The sequence below is a fragment of the Carlito syrichta genome, unplaced genomic scaffold (assembly GCF_000164805.1).
Source record: "Carlito syrichta isolate Samal-C Ts95f unplaced genomic scaffold, Tarsius_syrichta-2.0.1 Scaffold315806, whole genome shotgun sequence".
NCBI classification, from domain to species: domain Eukaryota; kingdom Metazoa; phylum Chordata; class Mammalia; order Primates; family Tarsiidae; genus Carlito; species Carlito syrichta.
In genome coordinates this window covers 68,693-93,161 of record NW_007259902.1, presented here as the reverse complement: position 1 = coordinate 93,161, position 24,469 = coordinate 68,693, and the positions used below count along the sequence as shown (strand labels likewise).

Sequence of the window (24,469 nt, the reverse complement as noted above, 5' to 3'; positions counted from 1 at the left end):
CCTGATGACCTCCCTATGACCCCACCTCCTAGGACCACTATATTGAAAGTTAGGGATTCAACTTATGAATTTGGGGGACAAACATTCAATCCATAACAACTTAAAACCAAAATGTAAGCCAACGTTACATTTTTGTGCAGAGGGATTGGGAAGTTAAAAGGTCAAAATTGAATTACTGATTTGAAAAGCTAGAGATTTTTTAAATAATTAAACTTAAACTTTTAAGTCTCTTACCTGATCAACAGTAAATACCTTGATCCTTTCATTTCCTAGCCATTTTTGAAATTCTTTCCTCCAATTATTCACCAAGCTTCCAGGTGTGACAATAAGAGTCTTCTTTATTACTGGCTTGCCTCCATAGGGTCCCTGATACTGTAGGGTCCAGATGAGCGAAATGCATTGCAATGTTTTCCCTAAACCCATTTCATCAGCAAGAATAGCTCCACATCTGCCATTCATTCTGTTAGAAATAATTTTACTTTTTTTAATCATAATAGGAAAATATTTTATACCCTTAATATTATGAAGAGCCAAAAACTGATATATCATAAATATGACACTGAAAACTCTTTCAGTATTTCATTCGGCTGATTTTTTTTTTTTTTTTTTTGAGTTGGAGTCTCACTCTGTCACCTAGACTGGAGTGCAGTGGCCACTCCTGGCCACTGCAGACTTGACCTGCTGGGCTCCGGCAATCCTTCCGCCTCAGCCTTCTAAGTAGCTGGAACTACAGCCGCGTGCTACCACACCCAGCTAATTTTTTGATTTATTGTAGAGATGAGGTCTCGCCAAGTTGCCCAGGTGGGTCTCGAACCTGCGGGCTCAGGCAATCCACTCACCTCAGCCTCCCAAAGGCACGGGATTACAGGCTGAGCCACCAAGCCCAGCTCATTCGGTTGATTTACAACACATTTCTTTTTGCATCTTTAATAATTATATCCATTCTGTATTGTCAACTAAATTACCAAAACATAAATCTGAAATTAGAGAGTTGAATCTAAATCATTTGTTACTGTTATATGCACAAATATAGAGGCTAGAAAAAAAACCCAATTTAATATCTGCATTTGGATAATTTAACTATAACTGTATTTCTCATCACTAACACTTGAGCAATTCTGTTCCATTTCAGATGTCAGACAGGTTAAAATATATTATAACCTTAATCAACAGGATCTACTGAACTGTATTTCATGATTCTCTGTCAGCAGATGAAGTCCTCAACAAAACTACTGTACTGTAAAACAAATTAAACACCAAATTCGTAATCTAATACAGATCACTTAGTAACAGTATGTTATCCTATAGATATTGATGCGATGCAAAATTAAATGTTAGTATGAATATTATTAATATGACCATGTATTTTTACATTACTATAAAATTTTAAAGACCTTAGATATACATGTTGTAAATATTTAAAAATTAAGTCCAAGGGAATTAGGATATTACCAAAAAACACAAGTTCAAACTGTGCAGATATACCTTATACATGAATTTTTTTCAATAAAAGTTACACAAAAGGGTGCCTGCCTCCCTGCCTCCTCTTCCATCTCCTTCACTTCTTCAGCTTCTGCCAGCTTGACGCAGCAAGACCAACCCCTCTTCCTTTTCTTCCTCAGTCTACTCAACATTAAGACAATGAGAATGAAGACCTTTATGATGATCCACTTCCACTTAATATATAACAAATATATTTTCTCCTTCTTATAATTTTCTTAATAACATTTTCTTTTCCCTAGCTTACTTTATTGTAAGAATGCAGTATAATATACAAGTAACATACAAAAGCATCTGTTAGTCAAGTGTTTATGTTATAAGTAAGACCTCCAGTCAATAAGGGGTTATTAGTTAAGATTCTCGGGAGTCAAAAGTTACATGCAGATTTTTTACTGTCGGGGGGTGTTGAGTGCCCCTATTTCTCAAGTTGTTCAAGGGTCAGTTGTAGTTTGTTAGCTGTATTTCTTTTTAGTAGAAATAAGAACCAATATTCAATTTTGTGTTTTCCATTTCAAGGTATAGAGGAAAAATTACAAAGATGAATTACAGCCACTATCACCGTTTTAGATCAACAATTTGCCAATGCAGGACCAAATGCCAGCCGAATAAGATACAGAGAAAAAAGAGATCCATCCTTTTAAAGTGGAGGGACGGTAACAAGCAGGAAGGTTTTCCTGAGAAGATATATCTTGAGCAGAATTTTAAAGGGTAAGTAAGAAGTACTACACTAATAAAGTTGGAGCTTAGATTGAAAATTATGAAGCTGGCAAGGGAAGCAGAAGATGAAAGATGAGGATAATTATCCTTGAAAGCTTAGACAGTATCTTATAGATCAGTATCTCCCAAACATCAGTATTTCATGACTACCATTACAATTTTTTGCCATATATGTGATACTCTGTTATTACGTTTTTTGGTTTTTTTAAATCAATTCATTTTTTAACTTAAACTTATTTGTAAAGAAGACTCTTTCTGGCTGGGCTTGGTGGCTCACACCTGTAATCTCAGCATTTTGGGAGGCCAAGGTGGGAGGACTACTTGAGCACAGAAGTTAGAGACTAGATGAGGCAACATGGTGAGACCTCAACTCCATAAAAAAATTTTTAAATGAGCCAGATGTCATAATGTGTGCCTGTAGCCCCAGCTATTTAGGAGAGTGAGACAGAAGGATTGTCTGAACCCAAGAGGTCAAAGCTACAGTGATCATGCCATTGCACTCCAGCCTGGGTGACAGAGTGAAATCCTGTCTCAAAAAATAAAAGCTCTTTCTAAGTATAATTTATCTGTGAAATCAAAAGTGTGATGTGCTATTTCTCTAATAATACATTAACTAAATACACTACTATTAAAATTAAAAAACAGGGCTTATCCATTTGTCCCCTAAAAATAATTCCATATACTATCAATGGAGCTGGGATCACAGATGGGGAAAGACTGCTCTGAGACTCTCTGAATGAACTGATTTGAGAAGCACCAGAAGCAGAATACAAGTTAGGAGTCACTGCAATCGTACAGAGAAAATGTGGTATTTTTATGACTTCAGTTACTATTTTTATGACTTCAGTTACTTTTCTGGCTGCAGTGGGAGCCAGAAAAGATGAGGACTCAAATGATATTAAGAGGTTAAAATAATTAAAAGTTCAGGTTTGATTAGATTCAGAAGGTGAGAAAGAAGAAATTAGGTTATTTTTGTTTTTTGAGTTTTTTGAGTAGGAGTCCCACTCTGTCATTCAGGCTCGAATGCAGTGGCATGTTCATGGCCACCGCAGCCTCGACCTGCTGGGTCCAGGTGATCCTTCTGCTCAGCCTTCCAAGTTGTTGGAACTACAGGCATGCACCACGATGTCCAGCTAATTGATTGATTGTAGACACGAGGTCTCACCAAGTTGTCCAGGCTGGTCTCGAACCCCTGGACTCTGGCAATCCTCTAGCCTCCACCTCCCAAAATGCTGGGATTATAGGCATTGAGTAGAAAATGAAAATGATTCCCAGACCAACTGAGATAAAATCTCCAAAAGAAAGAACAAATTTAAGTCTAAGTTTTAAGTTTCTAGGAGATAGTATTCCCTTAACCTGGCATCATTCAAGGAGTTCTTATAGAGTTGGGGTGAATTATATTTCTAACTACCTTTAAATGACAAATTTAAAAATCAAGGGCCTCAGCATTTAAAAACAAAGCAGCCAAGCACGGTGGCTCACATCTATAATCCCAGCACTTTGGGAGGCCTAGGCAAGAGGACTGCCTGAGCCCAAGGGTTCGAGACCAGTCTGGACAATTTGGCGAGACCTCATCTCTACAATAAATCAAGAAATTAGCTGAGTGTGGTAGTATGGTGGCACATGCCTGTAGTTCCAGCTACTTGGAAGGTTGACGCAGAAGGATCACCTGAGCCCAGAAAGTCGAGGCTGTGGTAGCCATAAGTGTCCCACTGTGTTCCAGCCTGGGTAATAGAGTGAGACTCCAACTCAAAAAAAAAAAAAAAAAAAAAAAAAGCAAAACACAATTCACATAACCAGAATTAAAATCCTCGCTCCCATGACCCTCAATTGTACTGATAGTGAGCTCTTATTGTACCACATTAAGATCAGCTATATTTATGTACTTACTCAAATACTGCATAAGACACTTCAGAGTAAGGACTCTGTATTCCCACCTCTTAGCCATATGTCTGACACATGACACCTATCAAGAACCACTTTTGAAATAAATGCACATATTTAGTACTATTCATCTTTCTTACCAATTAAAGTTCATGGTGTATCCTCGAGACTCATTATATCAGGCTTTTCTAGAAAACTATTATGATGTTGCAGGTTAAATCAAAATTCACATTACACTAAAATAATTATTTATTTCCTACCTCATTCCCATCACACATTCATAAAGGAATATGATTCCTTCTTTCTGATGTGGTCGAAGATGACACACAAGGTGAGGATCTATCACTACATCCACAAGAGGGAAACAGGTCTTATTGAACATCCACTGGTGATTCTTATCTGGCCGTGGCATAACGAGGGAATCTGAAAAAATGGTAAATATGCAATTATAAATGTATTGTAATTCATTTTGTCAACAACTAACATTATCTTGTTTTCATTACTCCTAAGATAAAACAGTTTGCCATCATTTCTAGTCAACAAAAGTCCAAAATTTTGCAAGGGCACAAAATTAAAGAGTAAAATCTCATGCCTTACCGATATAAGATTACATGAGAAGAATTAAAGAGCCTTTCAAACTTCATATGCCCAAAAGTACTTCGAAACCACTGATATTCACTATTGTCTACTAAGGAATTCAGTAAGCCACAACATTCAATAGTTCATTATTCAGAGCAAAGAGAACTATTTCCAACTGAAAGCACAGGCTGGAATTTTGCCAAGATGCGTTTTCCAATGCTCACAGCTTCTCATTCTGAAAAGCCTCCCCAAACTTAACACACAGGCTCTCTCTATCTTTTCACTTCTATACTCACTAATAATACCATTACTCCTGTTAATCAGAACTGAGAAAGTATGATAAATTTTCCGCTGACTTGGGCATCATTATTTGTTTGAAGTGAACTATGTTCATAAAAGTCAAGTTCATGAACCTTTTTAAAGCAGCATGAAGTAACCATGGAATAACAATGTAATTATTTAGAAATATGCTCACACACTTTAAAAGATTTACAAAAATATAACTCTAAAAGATAAAATCAAATACAACTAGAAGGTAGGTCTCAATAAATCAGAAATCAGATAATAAACCCATCAAAATTATTTTGGGGCTATATTAGCATGTCTACATCATGGTTAAAAATTGAATGAGATAAAAAAATAAATACACAAAGAGAAAAAAGAGAAGGACATGGAAATGAGAAGGGGAGATTAAAAATAGGTTCCAGTAGATCTAAAATATATCCAACACTGTGGAAATATATTATCATAGGAATAAGAGTTTGGTCATGTTTACCATTAGCAATTACCCAGAGGACAACTGTGGATCTTCCACATTTCTGAATAACTGAAAGAAACATTTCCTATTAGGCAGGGAATTAGGAAGTGAAAACAGAAAATTTAGTCCTTGGCTTTTCTCTATATCCCTGTAGCAAAGCAAGAGTGTACTCCTTATGGATTTAAACAAAGAAATGGGTTCCATTTTTCTTCTGTCTTTTAAAAAAGACGGCAAGATAAAAAATAAAAAAAAAAAAGAGGTGAAAAGTCACATACTGCTCAAGCAAGAAGGACTGCAGGATCATAAGTCATCTAACAAAAGACACATTTTCAAGAAAGAGAAAACTAAACAGCCACAATAGCAAGACACAAGTTCAAATTTTAAGATGCCTCTTTATGTTCATTGACAATGATGAGGTACCATGTACTAGCAACAAAATCTCACATGCATTAGTTTTAAGTCTACAACCTTATGCTATTATTGGCATAATAAGATAAATATATGAGAATAATCAACCATGTACTATTTATACAAAGTGCTTCCATATATATATATGTATATGTATACACAGTTATATATTCCATATATACAAACACTAATATACTTCACAAGTACACATACATATACTTTTACATATACATACACCTACACACATAAGTGCCCCAATAAAACTTTTCATTTACTCACTCATTCAACATGTACTTAATGGACAGAGCATATACTAGGCAATCCAAACCTTAGGGCTGGGCGCAGTGGCTCAAGCCTGTAATCCTAGCCCTTATGGAGGCTGAGGCAGGGGGATAATTAGAGTCTTAGAGCTCGAGATCAGCCTAGGCAACATAGTAAGACCCTGTCTCTAAAAATAAAAATATATTAAAAAAATAAATAATAGGCTGAGTACAGACTCATGCTTGTAGTTCTTAGCACTTTGGGAGGCCAAGGCAAGGGGACTGCTTGAGCCCAGGAGTTTGAGACCAGCATAGGCAACATAGCAAGACCTCATCGCTATCAAAAAAAAAAAAAAATAGCCAGTCAAAGTGGTGTGTACCTGGAGTCCCACATGGTAGTGTGCACCTGGAGTCCCAGCTACTCAGGAGGTACAGGAGGAAGGATCACCTAAGCCCAGGACGTGAAGGCTGCAGTGAGTCATGAGCATCCACTGCACTCTAGCCTGGGCAACAGAGGGAGAGTCCTACTCAAATAAATAAACCTCTGTGGAGGTTATTAGCATCTCCATTTTACACATAAGGAAGCAAAACATTGGTAAAGTTAGCAACTACCTTCAAGAAGTCAAATAACAAGTTGATTGAGTGGCAAAACCATGACTCTAACTCAGGTCTTTAAGCAGAGTATTTTTTTCAGATTCCCCACAACCCTCTGTTGTGTAATAGGAGATACAAAGAGAAAGGAGAATAAAGAGAAGGCGGGGCTGAACTCAGTGGCTCATGCCTCTAGTCTCAGCTACTCGAGTCTGCGGTGAGAGGACCACTTGGGCCCAGAAGTTCCAGGCTGCAGTACACTGTGATCCCACCTATGGATAGCTATTGTACTCTAGCTTGGGCAACAGAGTGAGACTCTCACTCTTAAAGAAAAAAAAAAAAGTAAAACATAAAATTCATAACCATAAGCTTCCACTCTTTGTGATAAGCTAGTATAGAATTAGGAATTTTCTTTTTTTGAGTCAGGATCTCATTCTTGTCACCCAGGATGAAGTGCAGTGGCATAGTCGCAGCTCACTACAGCTTCGACCTCCTGGACTCAGGCAATCCTTCAATCTCAGCAACTGGTGTAGCTGGGACTAGAGTAACTGAGACTATAGATGCACACCACCACGACTGGCAAAATGTTGAATTTTTTTTTTTAAAGAGATGAGATTTCACTATGTTGCCTAGGCTGGTCTTAAACACCTGGGCTCAAGCAAATCTTCCACCTTGGCCTCACAAAATGCTGGGATTACAGGTATGAGAAACCGTGCCTGGCAAGTTTCATTTTTTTAACGTGATTTTTAAAATTAGATTCATCAATGTGAAAATTAACTGATAGAATTGACTGAATTGAACGTTCCCCAGTAAAATTTTAATTATTTGTATGACATCTCACCATTAAATATATCAGTACACTAGTGCCTGTGATAAAGGTATATAGCCCTCAAACTAGCAGTATAATCATAATCCTGATTCATAAATTTACTGATTTTCCTCCTTACTAAACATGTCAAACTTTATTCAAAGTTATACATGTGTGTGTGCATGTTTAATCTCAAATTTAGATACGTTTCCCTCAGCACATGCATAGTATTCTAATTACTATATTCTTGGGATTATACATTTAGATATGAAATAATTCCCAAACTATATTGCGATTTGACTTTAACATTATTCCTTTTGTCAGACTGTATATCTGAATAATGTGTATTTCACCCAAAACTTTCAAACAAAATTTAAATGTCAAATTCACATTCCAACAATCTTTTGACTATAAAAACAGGATATTAAAATTATTTTCAAAATCTTACTTGGTGTATATGGGTCATGGCGTGGTTTGCAACTTTGGAAGTCATTCTGTCTATTTTCCTTTGAACCTGGTTTACAGACTCTTTTGAAAGGGTTGGAGAAACATTTTCTGAGAGCCTGAGAAGAATTTGAGATAGCAGGACTTCCTCCTCCAAGCTGAAAACACCTGCCACTGCTGAAATCCTCTGGAGAAATTATACCCATGACTTCTATTTCTTTTCCACAAATCATCAGTGTTTGACCCACTTCAATCTTTTCAAATTCTTTGAATTTATATCCAATGCCTTTAAGTTGAGAAAGAAAAAAATAAATAAATTGAATTAAATGACACTCTAAGATGATAATATAGTCACCTTCCTATAACTGTTCAAAATGGAAACTGTGCTTTGATGTAAGTCTTGTATAACACATTAGCCCAAATGAAAACATAATTTATCATTTTAGTTAAAAAAAAACCCACTAAAATTCAGAAGAAATAATACACCTATAAAAATTAGCCATGCTTTAGAGATAGAAAGAACTTTTTTGAGTTATTAAAGTCTATTATACTCTTTATAGTGTTGTCATCTCTTTTCTGGAAAAATTAAGCCAAAAAATAATTTGATAGGCTATATAAAACCTCCTTTCTTGTAAATAAACTAGAGAAACACTATGATATCTCTAATTTCACTTAGAAACAGATGAAAATGTGAAGGAGAATTATCAATAAAAGTTGCTGCTACCAAAGCTGGTACTTACAGTTCCACATAAGATATTAAAGTTAAAAATATAGTTGTAGCTGGGCTCGGTGGCTCAGCCTGTAATCCCGCGCCTTTGGGAGGCTGAGGTGAGTGGATTGCCTGAGCCCGCGGGTTCGAGACCTGCCTGGGCAGCGAGACCTCATCTCTACAATAAATAAAAAAATCAGCCGGGCGTGGCAGCGCACGCCTGTAATTCCGGCTACTTGGAAGGCTGAGGCGGAAGGATCGCCGGAGCCCAGCAGGTCGAGGCTGCGGTGGCCGGGAGCGGCCACTGCACTCCAGTCTGGGTGACAGAGTGAGACTCCAACTCAAAAAAAAAAAAAAAAAATATATATATATATAGTTGTAGCAAGAGGTCACTGATAGTCCACATTCCCGCTGTTTAATAAAAAGTGGGTATTTTGTAATATTAAGTTTGTCTGAATTATTAATTCAATGTACACTTATTAAGTGTTGCTGTGTGTAAGACACTTACAGAATATAGTCAGTCTCCTTAAACCAAGTTCATTAACCAGATAGATGTAATTTTATACTCCTATGCTTGTCTATTAATGTCTATAAAAATAAGCCAGGCTTAGTGGGTCATACCTGTAATCCCATGCCTGTAATCTGAGGAGGCCAAAGTGAGAGGACTGGCCAAGTCCAGGAGTTCAAGATCAGTCTGGGCAACATGACGAGATCTCATCTCTACAATAAATTTTAAAAAATAAATTAGCCACACATGGTGGCGTGCACCAGTGGTCCCAGCTTCTTGGAAGGCTGAAGCAGAAGGATCACCTGAGCCCAGCAGGTTGAGGCTACAGTAGCCATGATTGCACCACTGCAAGCCAGCCTGGGTGAAAGAGTAAGACTATGACTCAAAAAAAAAGTCTGTAAAAATAATCATAAAAGATTCACATTTTAGGAAATATGTGGTTGAAAATTGCTAACATTTGTCCCACAAAACTGGCCTAACATTTATAATCTGTGCCAATCTGTAATTTATAGACCTAAATTATTTATGGTAGAGTAATTTTTAATTTTAATGTTAGAATATGAGAAGAAATTAGTTAGCTAAGTGCCAGAGAGCCATCACTCCATTCCAATTCAACAGTGATCTTGACCTCTCCACAATAAGAGATTATAATTTTATCTTCTTATAGAACCCAATTACTGCCAATCTTTTAATTTTGAGGCACCTTTAAAAGTCTCTCTAATTTCAAGAACTAATTCATTGCAATCCACAGATGATCTTGACCCAAAAATGATTCAAACATCTCTAAATCTCCATATTTTATTTTAACTCTTCAACTTTGTTTCCCACACTTGTTTTTTTCTGGGTATCCTGCAATGTTGGCCAATTGAGCCTGACTGCATTATCAAAGCTATCGGCAATTTTAGCATTCCAGCTTCCAGTTTTCGAATAGAGCCTCTATCCCTGCATTAACAAACTTATATCTTGTATATCCAATTTATTTAAAAGAAAAACTGCTAGCCAGGCACGGTGGCTGACGCCTGTAATCCCAGCACTTTGGGAGGAGGAGCCAAGGGGATTGCTTGAGTCTAGGGGTTCAGGATCCGCCTGGGCAACTCGGTGAGACCTCATCTATACAATAGATCAAAAAATTAGGCCGGGCTCGGTGGCTCAGCCTGTAATCCCAGCACTTTGGGAAGTCGAGGTAGGTGGATTGCCTGAGCCCGCAGGTTTGAGATCAGCCCGGGCAACTTGGTGAGACCTAGTCGCTACAGTAAAATAAAAAACAGCCGGGCCTGGTAAGCACATGTCTGTAGTTCCGGCTACTCGGAAGCCTGAGGCGGAAGGATCGCCAGAGCCTAGCAGGTAGACGCTGTGGTAGCCATGAGCGTGCGTGTCACTACTGCACTCCAGCCTGGGCAAAAGAGTGAGACTCCAACTCAAAAAAAAAAAAAAAAAAAATTAGCAGGTCGTGGTGGTGCACACCTGTGGTTCCAGCTACTTGGAAGGCTGAGGCAGAAGCATCACCTGAGCCCAGCGGGTCAAGGCTGCGGTGGCTGTGAGCATGCCACTGCACTCAGCCTGGACAACAGATTGAGATTCCTATTCAAAAAAAAAGAAAAACTGCTTAGATTGTAGGCAGTAACATGCAAGATTAACTTTAGGTTGGTACATATATTCATGTTATGATTAAGCAACCAAGTCCTATGTTTGAATGTTTCAATTTTGAAAATATAATCGATTGTCTATTGTTTAAATCAATGTTTCTCAATGCTTGGCTGGATATTAGTCTCACCAGGAAACCTAACACATGCCTATGCCCAGTTTCTCTCTCTTACCATCAAAGCCTCAGAAGTCGGGGTCTGCCTTTTTTTTGGAGTTGGCGTCATACTATGTTCCCCAGGCTGGAGTGCAGTGGCACCGCGGTGCTTCCGGCGACCGCTGCCTCAACCTGCTGGGCTCCAGCAATCCTTCCACCTCAGTCTTCCAAGTAGCCGGAACTACAAGCATGTTCTACCACACATGGTTAATTTTTTTTTACTTATTGTAGAGATGAGATCTCGCCAAGTTGCCGGGCTGGTCTCAAACTTGCAGGCTCAGGCAATCCACTCGCCTTGAACTCCCAAAGTGCTGGGATTACATGCTGAGCCACCAAGCCGGGCCTGGGTCTGGCATTATTTAAAAGCACCTTAGGTGATTCTACTCACATAGGGTAAAAATCCACTGGCTTAAGCCTAATCCACAATTTTTTTGCCACTAGCAAGTGAAAGATCCTTTTATTATAAATAATACATACACAAAACCATGCAGACTATACACAATTTTATTACACAGTAATTCTGATAACTTTTACCTCTTTTGCTGACTTTAGAATATAATTCCATAGAGAAGCAACACCAAATTTTCCAAAAATCTCACCCCAATCTACCTAAACAACATGGAATGTGTACTATCTATTTTTAATTCCTCTAATCACTGAGCATAATACTGTATTCATGGTAGTTGTTCCATACTGTCATAATAAATAAAACATTCTTTTGCAGATAATTCAGTTCCTCTTTAATGCTTACCACTGTCATTGCCCTTTATTCATTGCATTCCTGAGTCATTGAACTAGTTTGAATTCTTGTGCTTTTGTGCCTTTGCATATGCTATTCCCTCTTGTAACTGCCTCATTCCCATAGCTTCCAAGTATTGCCTTAAACAGTAACCGCTACGAAGGTTAACCCTAGCCTTCCAGGCAGATTAAATGGTCCTTTTATGCTCCCACTGCACTTAGTAAAAATTCTCATTTAAACTGAAATAGGGACCAAGCGCTTAATTCACAGACACTGATACCAAAAGTACAAGTTACAAAAAGGAGAGGTTTATTAGCCAAGAGCCTGCCAGTGGCCACTTGTCTGCTGAACATGCAAGTCCCACAGCAAGGGCCCCCATTTGCTGTAGGGGCTTGTTAAGTGGGGCAAAACCACATTGGAAGTTTCCAAGTGGGCCAAACCGCAACATCCTGGAGGCCTAGGTACTTTTCAAGCATTGCTAGTGGGGTTCACAGAAGCGAAAAAAAAGCTGTTAAACAGTTTAACCTAGCCAGCAGGTACTGCTGCCAGTTTCCAGGAAGGGAACTTTTTAACAGTGCAAAGGCTGAGTTTATGATTACCCTAATTTTTGACATTGTAGATGTCTTTTTAAGCCCCCTTCCACAAAACTGCTTCCACATCAATTACATTACCCTCTTTTAATCTTTACTCTTAGCATAGTGCTTAGCACATAAGTTATTAAAAGCTATGAAGTATGTTTTCAAATGAATGGATGTAGAACATGAACAAACATGTAGAACAGATTTTATTATAGGTCGCACTCAAAATTGAACTAAGACAATGCAAAAACACTATAGTTGGTATTAAGTATTCTGAATTTGTAGGCTAACCCTTACTAGTATAACTTATGCTGACAACATTTTGTAATAAAAGTACAGTAATATCCAATTTAGATGTGTTTATTTAGGCCAGGTCTCTTATCTCCTTTGTTTTTCAAAATTTTATCAAGTAGGACTGAAATAAAATATCATTCAACTCCTGATATCAACATATTTTTCTATTTTAATCACTTAGCATTCTGCAAAGAAAAAAAAAATTACACGAAGACAAACCTGCTGCTTAGTTTCAAAAAAGTGCCAGAATAACTGTATATATAGTTGACTGACCATTTTTGGAAAAAAATGAAACCATCAGGCCAGGCGCAATGGCTCAAGCCTGTAATCCCAGCACTTTGGGAGGCCGAGGCAAGAGGATTGTCTGAGTTCAGGGGTTCGAGACCAGCCTGGGCAACTTAGTGAGATATCGTCTCTACAATAAAACAATATAAGCCAGGCATGGTAGTGCAGGCCTGTAGTTTCAGCTACATGGAAGGCTTAGGCAGAAGGATCGTCTGAGCCCAGCAGGTGGAGGCTGCGGTGGCCATGAGAGCGCCACTGCTCTCCAGCCTGGGCAACAGAGTGAGACTCCAACTCAAAAAACAAAAAAAAATGACCTCAGTGAGCTAGAACAGGCTCATGAACCACTGTGAGATCATTTTACATACCATACAAATTTAAGGCATGAAAGTCCATTAAAGAACACCATTATATTTTGCTTATGTAACCAGAGATACATTTTAATTTTAGGCCACATCATAAACATTACGTAATATCACAATACCTTTTCCAATGTCTTTGCCTTCCAAATCCTTTAATGTAAATGACATTCCTTTTACAATTAGAACAGCATCACCTTCCCACTTTTTGTGTTTTTTCTTGGAAGCCTTACACCAAACAACACTGAAATATTTAACTAGGCTATCAGATTCCTCTTCTTGACCCTTGGACAATGTTATTTCTTTAGGGGGTGAATGAACTAGAATAAAAAATAAAACTCATGTTAGTAAGATAACTTTAATGTCTAAATAATAAAGTATCCAAACCAAAAAAAGAAGAAAATCAGATTATATTAAGAAGTGGATAAAAGAATATTTTATCTTACTCATGCTAGCATTTTATAAACTGAGAAATTCAGCTATCAGGTGCTAACATTACCATGAGTACAATGAATGTAAACTTCTTACTGTTCCAAAGTCATATAAATGCAATTGAAGTAGAATAACATAATAAACACCGCAAACATCTTAAAACTCTAGGAATTAGAGACATTTCAGCATCTATGGCATGAAAAAATCTCTAAAATCACATTTTGACAAACACCGATTTAATTAACAGTGACATGACAAGTTGGGGAAAAGTAAAAGATTACAGAGTTTTCTGAAAGAAAAATGTATAACTTTTGTTGCTTATTTAATCGATCAATTAAAATGGTATATATGTAGGTATCTAACAAGCTGTTTTGATGTACGTATATATTGTAGAATGGCTAAATCAAGCTAATTAACATATGCATTACCTCATTCTTTTGTTGTGAGAACATTTGAAATCTACTTTCTTAGCATTATTAAGCATACATTGCTGTTAACTATGGTCACCATGCAGTACAATAAATATCTTGAATTTATTCCTCCTTAAATGAAGTTTTGGATGCTTTGAGCAATATCTCTCCAATACCCCAACCCCACCCCGACCCCAGGTGACCACAATTCTGCTCTATGCTTCTATGAGTTCAACTTTTTTAGATTCCACATTTAAGTGAGATCACACAGTCATTGTCTTTCTGTACTTGGTTTATTACACTTAGCATAATATTCTCCAGGTTCATCCATGTTGTCACAAATGAAAGAATTTTCTTCTTTTATAAGGCTAAATAGTATTCCATTGTGTGTATATACTAAAATTTTAAAAATCCACTCGTCCATTGAAGGTCACTTAAGTTGGTTCCTTATCCTGGCTACAACGAATAATGCTCCAAGGAACATGAAAGTAAGACATATCCTTAACATATTTCATTTTATTTTCTTTTTAGATTGGAAAATACAGTTTATTTAGAAAGTAAATTGGAGCAGGAGATAGGAGATTCACCTACCCAAAGTAGGAAACATGGTCTGGTCACAGTTCAGAGAGCACATGGCCTGGTCAGTGCTTAACAAAACAATGGCTAATTTTATTTTCTTTGCATACATATCCAAAAGTGGAATTGCTGGATCATATGATATATAATTTTTTTCAAATATGAACAAGTGTAAAACACCAAAGTAAAAATGAGACTATTTTATTAAAATGCTTGTATCTTAACTCCTGTTCTTATCTAACTTGTACACTAGATTTCCAATGCCTGGATAAAAGATAATCTACCTAAAGACAGAAAAGTCTTATTCTCCTACTACTAAAGACTATGATTTTTACCTCATTCATACCTGAATCAAGAAAATTATCAAAACAATAGAACTTACAAAATGAAATAATTTTTTATCATTCATTTATTTATTTACTTTTTTAGTAGGAGCTCACTCTCTCATCCAGGCTGGAGTGCAGTGGCATGCTCACGGCAACTGCAGCCTCCGCCCACTGGGCTCAGGCGATCCTTCCACCTCACCTTCCAAGCAGCTGGAACCACAGGTACACAACACCATGCCCAGCTAATTTTTGGATTTATTGTAGAGACAAGGTCTTGCCACATTACCCAGGTTAGTCTTGAATCCCTGGACTTAGGCAATCCTCTCACCTCTGCCTTCCGAAGTGCTGGGATTACAGGCATGAGCCACCACGCCTAGCAATAATTTTTTTATCTTTAAAAATGCACCATTTACTTAAATAAGAAAAAAAAAAGGAAATATTCTGATATCAGGGATAAGAAAAGAATGCCTCTATCAATTCAACATTGTCCTGGAAGTCCTAGTCACTACAATAAGGGAACAGAAGCTTAAATAACATAAAAATCAGAAAAGAAGAAATAAAACCAGACCATTTGCAGATGATGTAATTGTTTATATAGAAATCCCCAGGGAATTTTAAAACAAATTACAACTAATAAAATGAGCAGAGTCACAGGATACAAGGTTCACATGCAAAAATCAACTGTATCCTTATGGTCTAGCAAACAAATAATTGAAAAATAAAAATGTTTTAAATTCCCTTTACAGTACCTCCAAAGCACAGACACCACAAAATACTCAAAAAAATATCTAGCAGAAGTCATCCAAGACCTCTACCTGAAAATGTAAAAGCTTTGTTGAAAAAGTATTAACAAAGACCCAAATAAACAGACCTCCTATCTCATGTATTGGAACATTCAATTTTGTTAAGATAGCAATCTTCCCCCAAATGATCGATATATTCAACACAATAACAATCAAAATCCCAAGACACTTTTGGTAGAAACTGGCAAATTGATTTAAAAATGTATATGGAAATTAAAATAGCCTAAAGTAACCAAAGCAATTTTTTAAAAGAACAAAATTGGAGGTTTACTCTAACAGTATAATAATCAATATAGTTTGGTATTGGCCAAAAAAAAGTCATATAGTTCAGTAGACAGTAGCTAGAAATAGACCCACATGTATATGGTCAAATGATTTTCAACAAAAGTAGTAAAGCAAATTCAATGAGGAAAAGAAAGTCATTTCAACAAATATTGCTAAATCAACTAGATATCCATTTAGAAAAGAAAAACATCATTAAGTTATGCTATATATAAAATTTAGCTCAAAATAGATCATAGACCTAAATGTAAAACTCAAAACAAAAAATTTCTAATAGAAAACACAAGAGAAAATATTTGTAACTGTGAGGTAGGCAAAGGTTTCTTAGAATATAAAACAGCACAAAACATAAAAGAAAAAATTATAAATGCAATTTTACCAGAATTTAAAACTTTTGCTTTTTGAAAGATGCCATTAGGAAAGCAAAAAGGAAAGCCACTGGCTGGGATAAAATATTCATAATACATTAAGACAAAAGACCTGTATCCAAAATATACAATTCTTACAACTTAAAAATAAGACAACAAACAAAGCAACAGAACATAGGTAAAAGACTTGAACAAACTTTTCAGAAAATACTCTATACAAATGACCAATAAGTACACAAAAAGATGTTTAACATCGTTGGTCATCCAGGAAACACATATTCAAAACACGAGATATTGGCTAGGTGCAGTAGCTAATGCCTGTAATCCCAGCACTTTGGGAGGCCAAGGCAGGAGGACTGCTTGAACACAGGAGTCTGAGACCAGCCTGGGCAACGTAGCAAGACCCTGGCTCTAACAAAAAATCAAAAAATTAGCCGGGCATGGCAGCAATTTTCTGTAGTCTCAGCTACTCAAGAGCCTAAGGTAGAAGGATCTTTGAGCCCAGGAGGTTGAGACTGCATTGTGCCACTGTACTCCAGTCTGGGCAACAAAATGAGATCCTGAATCAAAAAACAAACAAGAGATACCACTTCACACCCATTAAGATGGCTAGAATCATAAAGTCAGATAATAAACAAGTGTGGTGAGGATGTGGAGAAATTGGAACTGTCTCAGCTTAGGCAACATAGTGAGACCTCATCTCTACAAAAATTAAAAAATTAGCATGGTATGGGGGTGCATGCCTATAGTCCCAACTACTCGGGAAGCTGAGGCAGAAGGATCTGAGGCTAGAAGCCTGATCCTCTGTTGTGGTAGACAGAGCGAGACTCTGACTCAAAACAAACAAAATCAGAACCCTTATACACTGCTGGTAGAAAAGTAAAATGATACAGCCACTTTGGAAAACAATGTGTAACAATTGGTCAAATGATTAAACAAGAGTTATCAAATGACACAGCAACTCTATTCCTAAGTATATGCCCCAAAATATGAAAACATGTGTAAATGCATACACAAATGTTTATAGCAGAATTCATCATAATAGTCCACAGGTAGAAACAACCCAAATGTCCATTCAACCGCCAAAAGGATAATCAAAATGTGGTATATCCATATGATGAAATATTATTCATCATTTTTTAAAAGTACTGATATATGCCAAAAAATGGATGAACCTTGTGAACATTATGCTAAGTGAAAGAAGCCAGTCACAGAGACCATATACGTTATGATCTCATTCATGTGAAATGTTTAGAACAGGGATCTACAGAGGCAGAAAGTAGATTGGTGATTGCTTAGGGGTGGAGGGTAGAGATGGAGGTAGGAAGTAGGGGAGGGAAGGGAGCTAAAGGCATGAGGTTTCTTTCTCAGGTGCTGAAAATGTTTAAAATTGACTGTGATGATGGCTGCACATAACTGTGACTATATTTAAAAACAATGAGTTGTACACTTCATATGGGTGAATTATATGATACATGAATTATGTCTCAATAAAGTCATTTAAAACACACATACACACACAATGAGATATCCCACACACCAATGAAATTGACTACAATAAAAAAAAATTGCCATACTAGTATTGGCAAAGATGTAGAGCAGCTGAAAGTATCATACCCTGCTGGAAATAATAAAAACATTACAACCAGTCTGAAAAACAGTTTGGCAGTCTCTTTAAAAGTTAAGCATACACCTACTGTACCTACTGTAACCAGTCATTCTACTGCTAAATATTCACCACAAAAAAAGAAAACGGATGTCTACAAAAAACAACTTGCACATCTTCAAGCCAGATAGGTAAATCAATCTCCTAAAAGTCTAAAACTTAATTGTCACTACTAGAATTCAGACAACAAATACCTTTAGCACTGGCACTCATAGATTTAGAAAGTATTGGGCCAGGCGTAGTGGTTCACTCCTGTAATCCCAGCACTTTGGGAGGCCGAGGTGGGAGGATTGCTTGAGCCCAAGAGTTGGAGACTAGCCAGAGCAACATACCAAGACTTGGTCTCAAGAGGTAAGAACTCATTTGAGAAGTGTGGGGTGAGGAGGATAAATGCCTTTCTCCACATTAAATCATGGAAAAGGCCATTGCATGGGAAAATAGGGTCAAGGTTATTTTGCAATGTGTTATGTTTCAGGAAGAAACACTTGTATAAAAAGGGAAGCTTTCAAACCAGAAAAAGTTATCTGCCACCTATGTTTTCCCTTCAAGTACCCAAACACCACAGTCACTGCCTCTGCTTCTTCAAATTCCCCTTAACTACTTCTGGTTTCCAGTACAGTCTTCCCCTAAAACTGCCCTTGATAAAGGTCACTAGGAGCTCTATGACAATAAACCCACAGATTCTTATTCCTACCCATAGTTCTCAAAAACAGAAAATACTGAACTCTATTACTGCAATTTCTCTAACACCATTCAAATTTTCCTCTTCTTTGGTTGCTTCTTCTTAGACATCTTTGCCAGTTCATGCCTTGTCTACCTTTTTACTGGAGTTCTTCAGAACTGAGTTCTAGGCCACCTTCTCTCCTGGTGTACCATTCCTCTTTAAATTAACTAGTCCATTCCCGTGGCTTCAATGCTACCCAGGTACTAACCACTTTTTTAGCTTAGATTAGAACTCTAGAACTGCATATCTGCATATCCAATTGACTCCTAGATAAGTCCACATGAATGTCTCATAAACATCTCAAAATCATGTCCATGTATCTTCTCTTCAAAAACTGCTTCTTGTTCAGTTTTCCCATGTCTCAGCCTTGCTCAAACCAGAAAGTTGAAAATCATCCTTGTCATTCTCCACTTTTTCAGTCTCACAGCTAACCCACCACAAAAGTAGATAATTCTACCCCCTACAAGGTTCTCAAGCTATGTACTGCTGCCTTCTCCACTTTTTTCAAATTGTCTTGGATCTGAATTTGTGTATTATTGCAGGGGATTCACAACAGGTCTACTGATATCTCTTGCCACCTCTATTTCCTAAAACCATTTTCCACATTTACTACAGCTATCTGAACCACCTTGAAGGAAGCATGCTACCCAGTCATGAGGACTTATCTAAATTAATTTCTCTCTCTGTACCACTTAAATTTCCCTTATTGTCAAAAAGATCAAGCTGGCTTATTACCTTAGCATCATCTCAACACTTAGCTATGTAGCAAATTATTTAATGTCAGTTTTTCTCATTAAACTATAAAGTCCTGGCAGGGCACGGTGGCTCACACCTGTAATCCCAGTACTTTGGGAGGTGGAGGCAAGAGGATTGCCTGAGCTCAGGAGTTCAAAACCAGCCTGGGCAACTGGGCAAGACCTTGTCTCTACAAAAAAAAAAAATTAGCCAGGCGTGATGGCATGCACCTTTGATTCCAGCTACTTGGAAGGCTGAGGAAGAAGGATCATCTGAATCCAGCAGGTGAAGGCTGCAGTGGCTGTGAGCATGTCACTGCACTCGAGTCTGGGCAACAGAGTGAGACTCCTACTCAAAAAATAAATAAATTATAACGTCCTGAGAGTAGGAGTCTGTTTTGATTTTGTTCACCATATTCACAGAAAACAGAAGATAAATTTTTTAAAACTGCTATTTTGACTCTAGATAAATTTTGATTGCATGTTTATGAAAATATTTAATTAAAATATAAGTATCTTAAAATTCCTTTCATTGAGAAAATAGCTTTAAAAAATAACTCTGAATACACTTCCATGATTGCCCATTTTTCCATCTTTTTTTTTTTTTTTTTTTTGACTTGGAGTCTACACAGGCTGCAGTGCAGTGGCATACTCACGGCCACCACAGCCTCAATCTGCTGGGTTCAGGTGATCCTTCTGCTTCAGCCTTATAAGCAGCTGGTACAATAGATATGCACCACCACACCTGGCTAATTTTTTTGATTTATCATAGAGATGAGGTCTCACCAATTGTCCAGGCTAATCTCGAACCCCTAGGCTCAGGCAATCCTCTCGTCTCTGCCTCCCAAAGTGCTGAGATGCCCAAAGTGCTGGGCATACAGACATGAACCACCATGCCCACCTCTTATTTTCATTTTTAAAGACACATTACACCTTCAGGATCAACTATCTTCCAAGTAAATTTTTAAACAAAGATTCATCAATCACTCTTTGTATGTACTAGAGTTCACTGATTAGTGGAAGTTATAGCTTTTACCAACATTAGTTCTTTTATAACCATAATTTCTAGCAATGCAGTTTTGCTGAATCAAATTTTTCATACATAGATATTATCAAGATTGTATTAATCCTTCAAATTTTAGTCAAGAAAATTGGCCCGTATTTAGGTAAACTGACAGTTGTCATGTGATTATTTTTGTTGTTTTATTAAACTTGATCTTCCCAGATAGTTTGGAGCTTTTCTTTTTCTTTTTTTGAAGATGCATGCATAGGCCAGGCACAGTGGTTCAAACCTGTATCCCAAAACTTTGGGAGGCTGAGGTGAGAGGATTGCCTGAGACCAGGGGATCAAGACCAGCCTGGGCAAATTGGTGAGAACTTGCCTCTACAATAAGTCAAAAAATTAGCCGGATGTGGTGCCTCATGCCTGTAGTTCAAGCTACTTGGAAGGCTGAAGCAGAAGGATCACCTGAGCCCAGCAGGTCGAGGCTGTGGTGGCCCGCCTGGGTGACAAAATGAGACACCAACTCAAAAAAAAAAAAAGATGCAGGGGTATACATGCATGTTTGTTACATGGACATATTGGACAGGATGCTTTAATCAATTTTTGAACTCTGAAAAAAATGTTGCAGTATATAATTTTAGCCAATTTTCATTAGTTTTGTGTATTGTTTCTACCAGTGGCAATGACTGTGCCTTGAATAAAAGACTAACGAAATCTTTCAGTATTCCCTTTTAAGTAGTTCAAGGGGGTAATCCTTTAAAGTGGGGGTAAAAAGAACATCTTTATGCAAATGGCTGGGGAAAACATCCTACCCTCCCTGCCACCTGTACCCTCACCCGCCACCCTGGGAAAAAAAGCTGAACAAAATAATTAAATTCTAAGAATTTAGAAATTACCTATAATTGACTTTGAAATACCATGAGATTCTCAGACTTACCCTTTTCTTTTGCAGAACAGCAGAAGGAAGGACATAAACGATGAAGCCAGTCTGGGTGGCTTTGAATCTTGGCCACTTCTAGCTCTGCAACCCTGAACAAGTCCCTTAAGTCCTTGTGGCAGTTTATGACTCTAAAACATGAATATAATACTAATACCCACCTCACAGACCTACTGTGAGGATAGATTAGTGAATATATGAAAAAATGCTTAGATCAGTACTTGCCACATATTAAGAGTTCCCTTAATGTTTACTACCATCATTACCATTCGTCTCTGTCCCTTTCCCAATCAGTCTTATTTTAAAATTATCTAGGTCATTGGGCAGGGAATGGAGAGTGTGAATAATTCCAAAAAAGTAGAACCAAGATCATTGGGAACATGGAATCATGGAACATAACCTCCTTTATCTAGGCTACTTGCATTACAGAAAATATTAACTAATTTGCTGTGTCCCAGAATAACCATCCCTAACAATTCCACTCTAACTATAATTTAATTCAAATCTTGGTTCTGATCCATTTTCCCCTTGGCCCTGTAACATACTTGCCAAATCAATACCAAAAAATGGTCTGTATAAACAAGAAACTTGAAGGCCTAGGCCTATCAGTAAGATTAACAAAGAAAAGATGCTTAAAACAATGCTTTGATAAAAGAGAAAGGAGATAATGTCATGTAACATTAACAGTGAGCATTATCATCTTAATAAGTCCTAAGCACAGTCACTCTAGGGTTGAAAATTTAATTGTACATCCCATAAACCCAAGCCTTTAGTATTCTTTTGTATAACAATTCTAAATACACTCGTTTTCAATAGCGCAAATGAAATTTAAAATGTCTCATACAATCAACTCAATAAAGAATATAAATAACTCTTGTAGGTTATATTGAGTTTTAAAATTACCAAAATCTACTAAAATTGTTAATATGCATTAACATAACTCCAATATAAATTTAAGATTGAAACATTTTTATTACACTAAAAAAATACAAACATTAATATACAGATCACTTCAAACTGATCATCACCCATATTTTCCTTTATCTAGTAAGAGGCTGAATGCCAACTAAATACAAGTATCAATAAGTATAAAACAAATCTAGAAGATATTTCTTTGCATTAAAGATCATTTTTAGAATTACATTTTATAAGCATGGCAGAGACTATACATTTCATCGTATTTCTCCAATACCTCCTGTTAGAGCATATACACAATAAATGCCAAAGTGGAAAAAATCAATATAATATAATACTCTCAGATATCTAAATTATCTCAGTATCTAAATTATCTGCCCAGCATTCTGAATTCACTTAAACATTTAACAAGTTATTCATCAGTTTCAATTCTGACATTCCAATTACTGAACAAAGATTTTTTTTTTTTTTTTTTGAGTTGGAGTCTCACTCTGTCGCCCAGACTGGAGTGCAGTGGCCGCTCCCAGCCACCGCAGCCTCGACCTGCTGGGCTCCAGCGATCCTTCCACCTCAGCCTTCCAAGTAGCCGAAATTACAGGCATACGCTACCACGCCCAGCTGATTTTTTGATTTATTGTAGAGATGAGGTCTCGCTGCCCAGGTGGATCTCGAACCCGCGGGCTCAGGCAATCCACTCACCTCAGCCTCCCAAAGGCGTAGGATTACAGGCTGAGCCACCGAGCCCGGCTTGAACAAAGATTTTTTTAAAAACCACATACACTGTTGATGAAAGTGAAAAAAATACAATCACTTTAGAAAAATATCTGGCAGTTTCTTTTTTTCTTTTTTTTGAGTTGGAGTCTCACTCTGTCACCCAGGCTTGGGTAGGGTGCAGGGGTACACTCATGGCCACCAGAGCTTCAACCTGCTGGACTCAGGTGATCCTTCTGCCTCAGCCTTTCAAGTAGCTGAAACTACAGGCACATACCACAGCGTCCAACTAACTTTTGGATTAGTAGAGATGAGGTCTCACCAAGTTGCCCAGGCTGGTCTCAAACCCATGGGCTCAGACAACTCTCTCACTTTGACCTCCCCAAGTGCTGGGATTATAATTGTGAGTCACTGTGCACAGCCTGGCAGTTTCTTAACAGTTAAAAGAGTATGGTTCTCTAATCTAGTATTATGGCCACAAAAAACTTGCACAAGAATATTCACTGAATCTTTATACATAACAGTCAAAATCTGGAAATCACCCAGAAGTCCATCAAAAGATACTGGATAAACAAACTGTGGTATTTTATTTATAAAATGGAATACTACTCAGCAACAAAAAGCAATGATCCACTGATAAGAGGATAGATGAACATAGATGAATAGTAAAAACATTAAGATAGGTGGGGAAAAAAACAGAAACAACGTATGAATACTGTATGATTCCAATTATATGAAAATCTAGAATGGGCAAAACTTATATGTGATTTTTTTTAAAAATTAGAACAGTGGGTTGCCTAAGGTGCAGAAAATCAACTACAAAGGGGCAAGAGGGAATTTTCTAGGTGATGATAATGTCCTAAATCTTAATAGGGATTTGATCTATACAAATGTAATTCTTTATCAAAACTCATTAAATGTACATTTAAGATTTCTTCATTTTGGCCAGGCACAGTGACTCATGACTGTAATCCCAGCACTCTGCAAGGTCAAGGCAAAAGGATCACTTGAGACCAGGAGTTCAAGAACAGTCGGGCAACATAGTGAAACCTCATCTCTACAAAAAATTTTTTAAAATTAATTACCGGGAGGCTAACACAGGAAGATCCCTTGAGTTCAGGTAGATGAGGCTTTCGTTAGCTGAAAATGCACCAATGCACTCCAGCCTGGGCTACAGAGTGAGATCCTCTCTCAAAAATTAAAAAAAGATTTGTATATTTCACTGCATGTAAATTTCACCTAAAATATACATACACACAAAAAAATATTGAACTCTAGTAAATAATACTCATGCTGAAGTGTTTAGGGGTTAATTATTCTAATTCTAGAACATGTTTTTTTTTTTTTTTTTTGAGTTGGGGTCTCCC

General features: G+C 37.3%; 1 protein-coding gene across 1 annotated transcript in view; it reads right to left on the bottom strand.

Annotated features, from left to right (window-relative positions):
• RAD54B (RAD54 homolog B (S. cerevisiae)) overlaps positions 1-24,469 on the bottom strand; it is a 99,185-nt gene that overhangs the window by 29,986 nt on the left and 44,730 nt on the right. Inside the window, 4 exon segments of the mRNA XM_021706602.1 lie at positions 235-460; positions 4,362-4,524; positions 7,953-8,234; positions 13,341-13,535. Of these exon segments, the coding sequence (XP_021562277.1) occupies positions 235-460; positions 4,362-4,524; positions 7,953-8,234; positions 13,341-13,535 (866 nt within the window).